The sequence below is a fragment of the Glycine soja genome, chromosome 6, assembly GCF_004193775.1.
Source record: "Glycine soja cultivar W05 chromosome 6, ASM419377v2, whole genome shotgun sequence".
Lineage (NCBI taxonomy): Eukaryota > Viridiplantae > Streptophyta > Magnoliopsida > Fabales > Fabaceae > Glycine > Glycine soja.
Genome location: NC_041007.1, coordinates 45559128 through 45571151, shown reverse-complemented (window position 1 = coordinate 45571151; position 12024 = coordinate 45559128). Strand labels below are relative to the sequence as shown.

At 25.9% G+C, this 12024-nt stretch overlaps 1 protein-coding gene across 1 annotated transcript; it reads left to right on the top strand.

The window, feature by feature from the left end:
• The first annotated feature begins 9352 nt into the window (after window positions 1–9352).
• LOC114414245 (transcription factor bHLH162-like) lies at window positions 9353–10771 on the top strand. Its single transcript, XM_028378545.1, has 3 exons — window positions 9353–9567; window positions 9883–10242; window positions 10454–10771. Exons 1-3 carry the CDS (start codon window positions 9433–9435, stop codon window positions 10631–10633), a joined length of 675 nt encoding a protein of 224 aa, XP_028234346.1. The 5' UTR covers window positions 9353–9432; the 3' UTR covers window positions 10634–10771.
• The last annotated feature ends 1253 nt before the right edge of the window (window positions 10772–12024 follow it).

Genomic DNA, 12024 nt, shown 5'->3' with positions numbered 1-12024 from the left:
ATATTAAAAGCTACTAAAATATAGTTGTTTACCAAACAATCAAATAAGATATTCAGTTTGTAAAAAAAAAAAAAAGGGTTAAAAACTAGTTAAAATACCTTATCAAGTATACTCTAAAATAAATAAGATAAAAAGAGAATTGATAGAAGTGTATGAAAAATTATGAAATTGAACAATATGATAATATTTAGCAAAACCAAAATTTATATTTAAGTCAAGAATATAAATATAATCAAAATGGTGTCAAATTTGGAGTAACTGCATCTGCCTCAAGCTCTCAAGGATATATATATTTTTAAAAAAAATATGAATTTAGCCTCGGTAAGTTAATAATTTTTAATATTTTTTGTATTTTTTTTTTCATTTTTAGTTGTTTACACTTTTCAAATTTTACTTCCTTTAAAATTGTAATTTTTTATTTTTAGCTCTTATAAATGAATTCTTTTAGGAACTAAAATAAAAAAAAAACATAAATTTACCGGAAAAAAATGAATAAAAAAATTATTGAAATCAAAATTAAAAAAAAACACACTTATATGAAAAGACTAAATTCATATTTAAACCTATTTTTACACTCTCACAAGGCACAATACTTGCTCTCTTATATATTATCTTTATTAAAAAAAACTTCTTATTTTTATTTAAAAAATAAATTAAAAAATTACCATACATATTAATAATTTACTTAACATTAAGAAAGAGAATACATAATGTGAAGGTACTAATTAAAAAAGGTTAAAGAAAACTGGTCCCTCTTACCCGCACATATCTGAAAAATTCCAATCCTCGGCCTCTCAAACCAATTAAATGTTCCTCGTTATATAGTCAATATGGAATATGGAATGGAGCGAGTCTGCATATATGAACAATATGATTCCATTTATTTTATCATGTTTAGTGTTTGCAAAGAGAGGGCACGTGTTTGCTGTTGTTAGAAAACGATTTTCTGATCTGCGTAATCACCTTAATGGAACTACTCATTAATAATTAGAAAACTCCAAAAAGATATCCATTATAAATTAAAATTTCAACGACAAGTGAAAATTTGTAAAGAAATGATTACATTTGATAAAACAACCCTAAGCACTAGTTTAATATTTCACACATGTATATGCTGTTACGGTGGCTTCTGTACCTACTATATATTAAAACTAGTGCGATGCATGGATCGATGGATATTTTGGTGAGGGGCGAAGTAAATTTTTAATTTGTATGCAACAAAATATTTGATATATGATAATATTTCAAGAAAACATGAATCCATATTAAAAACTATCAAATAGGATAATTTTAGTATCATATTTACAATTTCTAAAAAAAGATGTCATGATAATATGTAGAAGGATCGTAAATATCCTTCATTTGGTTCATATCAGAATTTGAAGAACCAATTTCAAGTTTCATGTTATTAGTTAGTGTCAAAACGTTGCAAAATTGTCATAGGTAAAATGAATTAATAGTGGCAAATGCAACGGCGTAGACAACTTCTTGTTAATTTCTACCATATAAAAAACTGATTATTTTGCACAAATTCAACATTCAAGAAATATCTTTATCGTGTATTAGAGATATCAAACCAAAAAACTTCAACGGCGTAGAATGAATTAATAGTGGCAAATGCACGGCGTAGACAACTTCTTGTTAATTTCTACCATATAAAAAACTGATTATTTTGCACAAATATTCAACATTCAAGAAATATCTTTATCGTGTATTAGAGATATCAAACCAAAAAACTTCAACCTTCACGTCAAAGAAATAGTTGTTATTAAAAAAAATGTGGATGATAAGTACTTCAATTTTTCTTGCCTTGTACATCGGTATTAATTTTACATATTTTATTATTATATTTATAGGAAAAAAAACTCACAGTTTCTAGTGTTATTTTTTAATTAAAATTGGAATTTAACTTCAATAATTCGTATAATAAAGATTTAGATTAAATGTTAACATATATTATAGAAATAAAACTGTATTCTTAATTAGAAAATAATAATAAAAGTAATAAAAAGTTTATATATATAAGATTTTTCTTTTTTAATATAATTATTTTTATTAAATGTTTGTTTAAAGTATTTTTCTAAATATTAATTTTTAAGTGATTGCACTCTTCTGACGTAATGTAGGTGAGACATCGTTGCCTAGTTTATGTATGCTGAATAGTTTAGCAATATCACCAGAAAAATAATTTCATTTTTCAACTTTATCCTTGAAGACCTTGGTCAATCATGGGGTTGAAATCTGTTCAATAATACTTATTAAAAGTCAAAAGTTGAAGCAGAAAAGCACCTTTGTTTATTTCGGCATGAACACACTTGGACACTTACCTTTCATGAGCAAAATCTTTGATGCTTCCCGTTTTAGTGTAGATGATTTTCTTATGAATTGATTTTTAAGGAGACTTTTCAAATGTGTTTGTTGCACTTTAACATTTAATATGATATCATTGCTTGATTAATAACTATGCATATGCTTGATTATGCACTAAAGCTAATATTTTCACCAACTTTAATTTTGAAGTTTGAGTTCGTCCTAATCCTAAAAGAGACACCCCTATTTCGGGGAAACCATGAGGAATCATGGATGAAGTTATCAAAAACAATGCAACAGTAATTTAATCAATAAATAAGAAAAGTTGATGATATACTTTAATTAGAGAAGCACGGACACCTGTAGGAGATTAATTTTGATATGCATAATTTGATACTAAAATGAAGATAAGCTTTAAAAATTATAATACATGATATTAAATTTAGGTTTTTTCTTGTATTTTTATGGTTTTGAAAAATAATACATAAATTATATTGCATTTATTCTTTTATATTTTAATGTATATATATATAATTGATTTAAGAGAAGGCAATATATGATTATTGTTGTTTAAAAATTAGGTTAAAATATGATTTATGTTCATGCAAAATATCTAAAGTTGATTTTCTCCATTTTTTTCTCAAATTATTTTTTCAGTTTTTTGTTCTCACAACATTAAAATATATGACTTTTCAATTCACAACTAGATTTAGATACGTGTCATTTTTTAATTTAAATTTTAAAATACAAATTTTTAAGATTAAAAATCATCACAAATCACAAAAAAATAAATTAAGGATAATCTAAACCAATTGATTTTGATGGTAGTTGTTACGGTGATAGAGGTGATTTGGTTTGGTAATGGAAATTGATTTTAGACTTTTGATCAGGGTTTGGGAGAAAGGGGTTGCTTGTAATTTTTTTTCAACAATGTGTAGTGATTTTTAACCCCACAAAGTATGATTCAATTTTTTTAAAAAAATCTATAAATTATGACAATTTTTATCCTCACAAATTAAATTTTAAAATTTAAGTAAAAAAATATCACATAAGTTAGATTTGTCCAAATTTAATTCTGGACCAAAAAATCACACATTTTTATTTTATAGGAACCAAAAATAAATAAATTATTTGCAAAAACTAAAAACATAGTTTAAGTATTTTGCAAGGATAAAAAAATATTTTAGCCTAAAAATTATTATGACCTTCATTTTCTTTCCTACCATCTTTTTAAGTGTCTAAAGTGGTAGGGTTAGAAAGGGTATTATAATATTTGTCTCCATGCTTGCATAAGTAGTACTTTCAATTTGTGTATCTTTAATAGTTATGTATCTGCTGTAAAAAAAAAAAAAGTTACGTACGTATCTAAGTATTCATATCCATACTCATTATTCATAATGCGTAGACTGATTAGCAAAGCGCGGTGTTCATTTTTGTGGAAAAAAAAAACATATTGTTTAAGAAATTATAAAAAAAATTAAGCTTAAATATATTTTTTTCTCTAATAAATTATGTTTTATGTCCTTCATATTATTCTTTTTTCCATTGAGTCATTAGTAATAAAATAAAAAAATTATTTTTAGTTCCTATTATTCTGTTTTAGTACTCTGGATAAACTTTTTTTTATTTATTTTAGTCCTTATAATATTTTATATTAATTCATTAAAAAAATATTTGATAGAAATGGATACCTAACAAATGATCTATATATTTTAGAAAATATATATTAAAAAGATTAAAATAAAATAGCAAGAACTAAAAAAATTATTAAAAACTCAACATAAAAATATTAAAAATTAAAAATATATTTAAGTTAAATACTTGACATTTTATTACACCTTTATTCATACATATATATTTTGAGTCAATCATCATTATCGATCTAATAGACTTTTGGATAGCATAAAGCCTAACCTTTATTTATTTATTTAATTAAGTGCTTTTAAAAACATTAGGACTTATTTGGGGCGATTGCAAGTTTATAAGGTTTTTAAATGTAATCTCGCAATTACATAAATTACAAATAAGTTTAAAATCCCTTTATCTTTATTTTCTCTATTTATGGTATTATATATTAATTATATCAATTACTTCTTATCAACGCTTATTGATACAACTGATAGAAATATTCTTTAATCAACTAGTATAAAGTTGATGAATACATTATATCAAGAGTAAATTATAATGAGTATTCATGTGATTTGTTTTTATTATATTAGACATCTTTTTTGAACTCTTAAAAAAATATTTTAATTATTAATTTTTCATTTCACCAATTACTCTTTCATGTTTTAGATATAAAAAAAATGTTATTTTTGAGATTATCACATGAGAAACACATAATTTTTAATAATTTTTTTTGTCTAAAATGTTTTTATTTATTCTTTTTAACTTCTTAATTATTTATGTTTAAATGACTGCGGAGGAGTGCATGAGTGTGAAATGATTCACATTTAATTTCAACAAGTTGAATAACTTCAATTAGGTAAACAAAAAATTTAAATATAATTAAATGTTAAAATGTCTACCAATAAAATTCTTTATATTACTATTTAAATATCATTTTCTTTTGGCTTTATTTTTTCTTTCATAAATGAATGTCTTTTTTTCTCTTATTAAATTTGCTAACAAAAATTTCACCAAATTAACATAAAAGTAATGAAAAAAAAAAAAGGAATGACAAGTATAATAAAAATAAACCACATAAATTAACATTGTAATTAACTCTTATATCAATATCATATCAGGAAAAAAATAATCTAATTAGTTATTTTTTTCTTGTTGTATCTCTAATATCTAAATTTAAAGAGTGTCTAAGCACAGCACCATTTAGGTACCTTATGCTCCTTTTTTTTGTTTGGTTATGACATTTTGCTTTCTTGGTGAAGCTTCGGGGAGACACACGGATGTTTCGGGGCTATTGCATGGCACCAACGTACGTGGCTTTTTGTGTCCATTGCATTCTCATTCATTCATTATTTTTCGTTTTCATTTGAAATTATTCTTGCCAATGAGAACAATGAATTTATTCATTCGATCACTGTTCAAATTGCGGTTTATTCTCATTCACATTCTCGTGCCCCCTTTGACTCTTTGGACCACTAATTTTGTCTATTCTATGCTAATTAGAGACACGACGTAGACTGGACCAGTTATATATATTTTCTTTCCCTTTTAGTTTCTTCCATTTTTTCTACTACTAATTCATCATTTGGTGAGGAATGCTAAACTATACCCACATTGTTCTACTGAGAAGGAACACCACTTTGAAAATATTATTTGACACATTTTTTTATTATTTAGTTAGTGTAATATGAATCTTATTAAATCAAAATAATTTAAATTATTTATTTAGAACCAATAAATCATTTCATTTTTTATTTTATGAGATTCATATGGTTTTAGTAAATAATTGGGAAAAACCAATTTTAGTCATTATTTATTAATTTTTCATAAATTTTATCTAATATTAAAAAATATAAATACCTTTCAAAACAATAATTATTTAATTACATCGTATCGTATCCTGAATAACATGTATTGGCGCCAGTCAAACAGCACTATGCGAAAGACATTTGAAATAGTATTTTATTAATTATTTTATTCTTTATTTTTTTTTAATTTCATACAAATACATATGAAACCATCAGAGTCATTAAATACATTCTAAATTATTTATATTTATAATAAATCATATTTATTTTTAAAATAACTATTCTATTAATTTATACATGAAATGAATACTTGCATGTGTAAAGATTATTCTGTAATTTACTGTCATCTCATAATAGTAATTATAAATTTAATACGATGGATAATATATAATGTATTAAAATTTTAATATGTTTTTTTACATTTATTTAATTAAATTTTATGAAATTTACCTCAATTATTAGTATGATTACAAAGAAGAATACTCCTGATCGTGTATAAGAAAAATATTTTTTGTCTGGAGAGAAAATTTACTTTACTGACATTGCTATATTTTGAAGATATTAATCTTTAACTAGGTATATATTAGTCAAAGATTACTTATTGTTTTGGGTAAAAAGACTAAGATTAATATTTAACGCTCAAATATATATATATTTTTTAAATAAAAATAACAATACATGCATAAAACTGACACTCCTCAAATAATAATAAAGCTTGACTTGTTTTAAGAGCATACCTCTGGCAATGGCAAGAACAAGACCAAAGACTTCATTAATTGGTCTTGACTCTTAGCTACCTACTTGCTCACAAAAGTTTCCTAAAATCAGTAAAAAAAATTTGGTGAGACCTAAAATGAGAATACATGCAGACAAACAACAATTATTTCGGCCTATAAAGTTTCTATTGAAAGAGATCCACTCATTAAATATATCTTAATATGTCAAGAGACTAATTTTTGACGTAGGATTATCCAAGTTCTCCCAAACAACAACTATTTCCTATTTTCGATCTTAGTTTCTTTTAAGTGTAAAAAAATAACTACACAGTTTGAGTCGTACCAGGGTATTGAATGTGCAATGTTTCATTCCTCATCCTCAGAAAAGACCTTTCCTTAAAAAATAAAATAAAATCCTCAAGCAAGACCAAAGACTAGTACTTCATTGGATCTTAATTACTTCCACACAAAAGTTTTCCTAAAATCAGTTTTTTTTCCTCTTTCGTGGGACCTAACATCATAGTATAACAACAACTATTTCCTATTTTCTATCTTAGTTTCTTAAGTATAAAAAATAACTATACAATTTGAGTCCTCTCAGGGTATTGATTATGGAATATTCATATTTTATTAAATATTTTAACTATTTAAAAAAGTAACTATTACATTTATGTATATTTTGACAAATAAATACTTTTCATTTTTTTAAAAAAAAATTAGTTTGAATACACAGGATATTGATTAAGGACTTTAGTTAACATTTATTAAGAATAATATTATATTTCCTATAATAATATATTACTAATTTTTATAACATTATATAGAGAAATATTAATTATAACCACACATTTTCCTATTAAATATACACTTTTGTATTTGATAAAAATTTATGTCAATCTTACTAAATGATATATATAGGTTCTACTATCGTAAGAATACATATTAACTATTAAGAAAAAATGTTGACAGATAAGTTGTAACTAATATATATATATATATATTATGTATTTACATTACTGTCCTTTTATATTTATCTTAAAATGTGTAACATTATTAACATACTTATAATATGCAAAGTTTTCAAACCCTGAGTTGACCAGCCGCAGACCCAAAAAGCTGAGGTAGACATTCTATGGGTCCGAGAAACTCCCAAATTAAGTGTATGTTTGAAAACTAGAAATCTGGTTGGGAACTAATTAAGTAAGTTTCGGCCACAGTTCACCAATTGGCTCAGCTCACTAGTTTTTATTATAATTTATCAATATTTATTTTTTAAATAATAGGAGTATTTCATTGTTTACTCTTTATTCTTTACTAGTCACCAATATTTACTAACGCCCAGCAACTCATCATCACTCTCATGAATTATTAAATATGACATAGATAAAAGCTTATAATGCAAGGATGAATTAGCTTAAATTTTTAATAAGTTTTAATTCTCTATTTTTATTTATTTAGCTGGAGTGAATGCGATACCTGTATTTTATTTTATTTTACTTATGTAAGAGTAATTTATATTTACTACTTAATGATATAAAACTAGTTGAAGTGGATTATAACTATATATAAAATAAATAAAGTCCAAAAATATTTGTATTTAAAGAGTAAACAAATTTATCATTATATAATATATTTAAATTCTAAATGATTAATGACATATATTTGTAATTTTATATATCATTTTTATAAATTATGAAGTAATACACACACTGGAGTACTTACATACAAATACACGTATGTTTATTGATTCAAATAAAATTAGTTTTAGTCTCCTTAAATCTAGTCTTACATTCAGATTTGTGGATGAAAAAAATAATAATTAAGAAGACACACACACACATCGTGATTTGCTAATATGCTATAATCCCAGCTAGATTTAAAAATATTTTTTTTATAAAATAAGAATAACACATGCTACTCATTTAATTTGGTTAAGTATATAAAGGAAATAACAAAAAAAAAATATATTTAATATTCATCAATCACAGTTGTTAAGAAATTTAAAGATTTATGCACCCAATATCCAAATGGAACATGATTAGATTATATAAATGAAACTGACACAAATTTATAAATTTAATTAGAAAACGAAATTAAACCTTCTTAATTTAAATCAATAACTATTTTAAGTCGACTATTTAGTACTATGATTTATTTAAATATGGTAAAAAAGTATAATTTATATATATATATATATTATTCTTAAAAAAATTGAAAAATTTATTTAATTAATTACAATATATAAATTTATATATTTTTTAAATAAAAAAGCAATCGATTATTAATTATAACGTAGTTTAACAAAACTTGTTTTTACATATTATGATTGTACCAAATTCAAATTAAAAATTCGGGTAAGACTAATCCCTAATTATTCAATCCAGTGAAATTTTAAAATGGAACTAATTAAGGAAGCTAGGGAAAATTGACAGTGTCTTCAGCCTACGTACGTCCATTTTTGTTGTTGTTGTCTTTAATCATTTAATTAATTTTTACAAAAGGTTACTTAAATAAAATAATTAAGAATAATAAAAAATTTCAAATATGATAATAATAATAATAATAATAGGATAATCCCAAAAGTTGACAAAGGCATCATTATATAGTAAACAGTGACAAAAGTATTAGGTTACCGTTACGCGGTAACGCAGACCATTCAAAACAAGGAAAGTGCCTTAATAAAGGCACGTGTGTATTTGGACGGCAATAGCAAAATAATGACTAGGATTTTGCAGAGTCAACATGCTGACATCACTAAAGTGACGTTTCTATTCTCTCAACTTCCTCTTACCATTCCATTATTATTTGTTGACATCACTAATCACTGTTACTATATCAATTCACTCCTACACACACATAATATATACCCACATGCACACACCATTTGCCAATTCATCCTATATATAACCTCCTAAACTCACAGGTTGGTGGAAAATTCATTAAAGTGCTTCTTCATTCATTCATTCAATTCAATGGATCAGCTTGGAATTATTCAACCCTCTTCTTCAACCAAGGTTGAAAGAAGGCTAGTGGAGAAAAACAGAAGAAATCAAATGAAGATCCTCTGCAACAAACTCAACTCTCTTCTCCCTAGCTATAACCCCAAGGTTACATAGTTTCCTCCTTCTATTTTTTTTTTTAATTTTTTTACCGATGTTATTTCATGCATGGATTCCAATTAGAATTAGATTTTAACTCCTTTGAAGGGTGTTTATAAAACTTAAATACAAAGTTAATTATAAGCATAAATACTTTTTACACTATCATCATCTACTGTATTTGATGAATTTTAACAATAATTATTCTAAAAATTATATTTATTATGATTTCCGATTGGTTGACCGGAATGATAATATTGTTTGAGTTGAATTTGATCGAATGATTTTATTGATATTTGGTGTGTGCTGGTGATGACGACGCAGGAAGCATTACCACTGCCTGACCAAGTGGACGAGGCAATCAACTACATCAAGAGTTTGGAGGCAAAGGTGAAGATGGCACAGGAGAAGAAAGAGTGTTTGCAAGGAATTAGAAAGAGATCCCGTGATTGCTTCTCCAATAATAGTACCAATTTTGCTGCAACTTCTGCAGGTTTCCCAAAATCGCCACAACTTGAGATTCACGAAGTGGGTTCTTCTTTACAAGTTGTTCTTACTTGTGGATTAGACCACCAGTTCATTTTCTCTGAGATCATTCGAATGCTGCATGAAGAGAACATTGATGTTAGAAGTGCCAATTCCTCACTTGCTGGAGACTCGATGCTTCATGTTGTGCATGCTGAGGTATGTATCATGTTGTTGTTTAATTTTCCCTTCATATTAATTCATGTGTCTAATTTAACGGAACAAGAAAAATATGGCGCAGTTCTATCCTCTTACTAACAAATTAATGATTAATATTTGTCGATAAAAAAAATTCATGTGTTTAATTTGTTCTTCTTAATTAACATGTACTAGTCCTCTAATTTTGAAAAGCTTAATGAGTTTTATGCAGATTCCTCAATCTTTACTTCAATTTGGAGCCACCAAAGTAAGCCAGAGATTGAAAAGGTTTGTGAATGGATCCTGCAGTGATGTGGAAACACAGCCCGAGTTGTGGGATTTTGAAATTGGTACTGATGATATGTGGGGTTTGTATATCTTACAAGGATGCATTTTACCAAATGTTGTGTAAAATAAGGAAAAAAAAATGTTAGATAATACTACTATTATATAACAAGCTTTAATTAAGAGTACTGTATCAAACATATTTTGCCCGTGTTCCAACAGGTTTTGACGGGAATTAACTAACGAGATGACTTATCTTTCTTTCTTTCTTTCTTTATTTTCTGGTAATGATTTGTAACTTTCAACATTAATTAATTTAATTAACATAATTAAGAGGTGGACGGTGGTCAGTTTAATTTCATTGACTGTCTTATACAGTAAGTATCTATACTATCCCAAATTAGGTTCCCAAACCGTAGGCACATGCATATTAATTATATGTCTGGATCATCAATTGCACTCATGCTAATGAAAAATTTCATCAGCTTATTCTAAAACTTTCTTAATATGAGGTTCTATTTGATGTCAATAAGCAAATAAAAAATTGATTGAAAAGGCAGTGAACCGAATGAAGATGTTGGCTAGGATTTAATAAGTAAAAATGGGAGCAGATAAATATATAAATTGCTTCTCTGTGGATTAGACAGTTCACAGAAGAAGATTCAATATATAGAACCCTGCTGAAATCATTTTCCTTCCCTTGTATTTCTCCAATTGGTTTTCAATGCTCAAGATAGGACTACTTTGTGAAAGGGTTGAGATTATTCCATGTTATGCGTGCACATCTTGCATATCACAGCTTTTTGGCCTTTGTTAAAACTTAACATAAAATAACCAAGCATCATAACTGGCTAAATATAATTACAAGAAGTTAAATTAACTCAAGAGGAAGTCTTTTCTGTTCATAGGGTTTTTGTTCAACAGACCTTTCTTTGCAAGAAACAAAAGGAAAATCAGGTAAATTGTTCTAATATGAAGACAGTCTTTTCTCAACATATATATGGTTTGGGGGTTAATGCAAGCTAGACCAACTACTCTTATGTTTTTACGAGCATAAACAAAATATGATTTTTACCTAGATATATACTCAAAAACTGTATATCTACTGTTTTGTTATGGTTAAAGGAAATTTTGTTAATTTATTGATAAAAAATGGAGCTGAAACTTCTATTTGCACTGTCCTTTTAATTATTTATAACGGGAAATGATATTTACACATAATTTCTTTAGATTATTTTAGTACCATTTTGTTAAGAATTTAAAAATAGAGAGAAAACTATTGAGACATGTCTATCTTTTAAAAAGAATACGGAAAAAGTGTTGTATTAATATATGTGAAAATGTCATTTTCTATTAATTTATAATCCAGAGGAAAAATTGTGTTATATATGTGTAGGCTATTTTAACTACTTTCTTTTCTGTTGGTTGACTTGTACTTTGGTTTGCCAAATTATTTCTTTAAGATTGGGAATGAATAATAGGGGTATGAGCTTGGGTTGACCTAATGGTCCAATCAAT

Bases quoted from the DNA above. Each gene is read 5' to 3' on its own strand.
- LOC114414245 (XM_028378545.1), top strand. From the start codon at position 9,433: ATGGATCAGCTTGGAATTATTCAACCCTCTTCTTCAACCAAGGTTGAA. The intron at 9,568-9,882 runs GTTACATAGTTT...ATGACGACGCAG, and splicing joins TCCCTAGCTATAACCCCAAG to GAAGCATTACCACTGCCTGA. The intron at 10,243-10,453 runs GTATGTATCATG...AGTTTTATGCAG, and splicing joins TTCATGTTGTGCATGCTGAG to ATTCCTCAATCTTTACTTCA.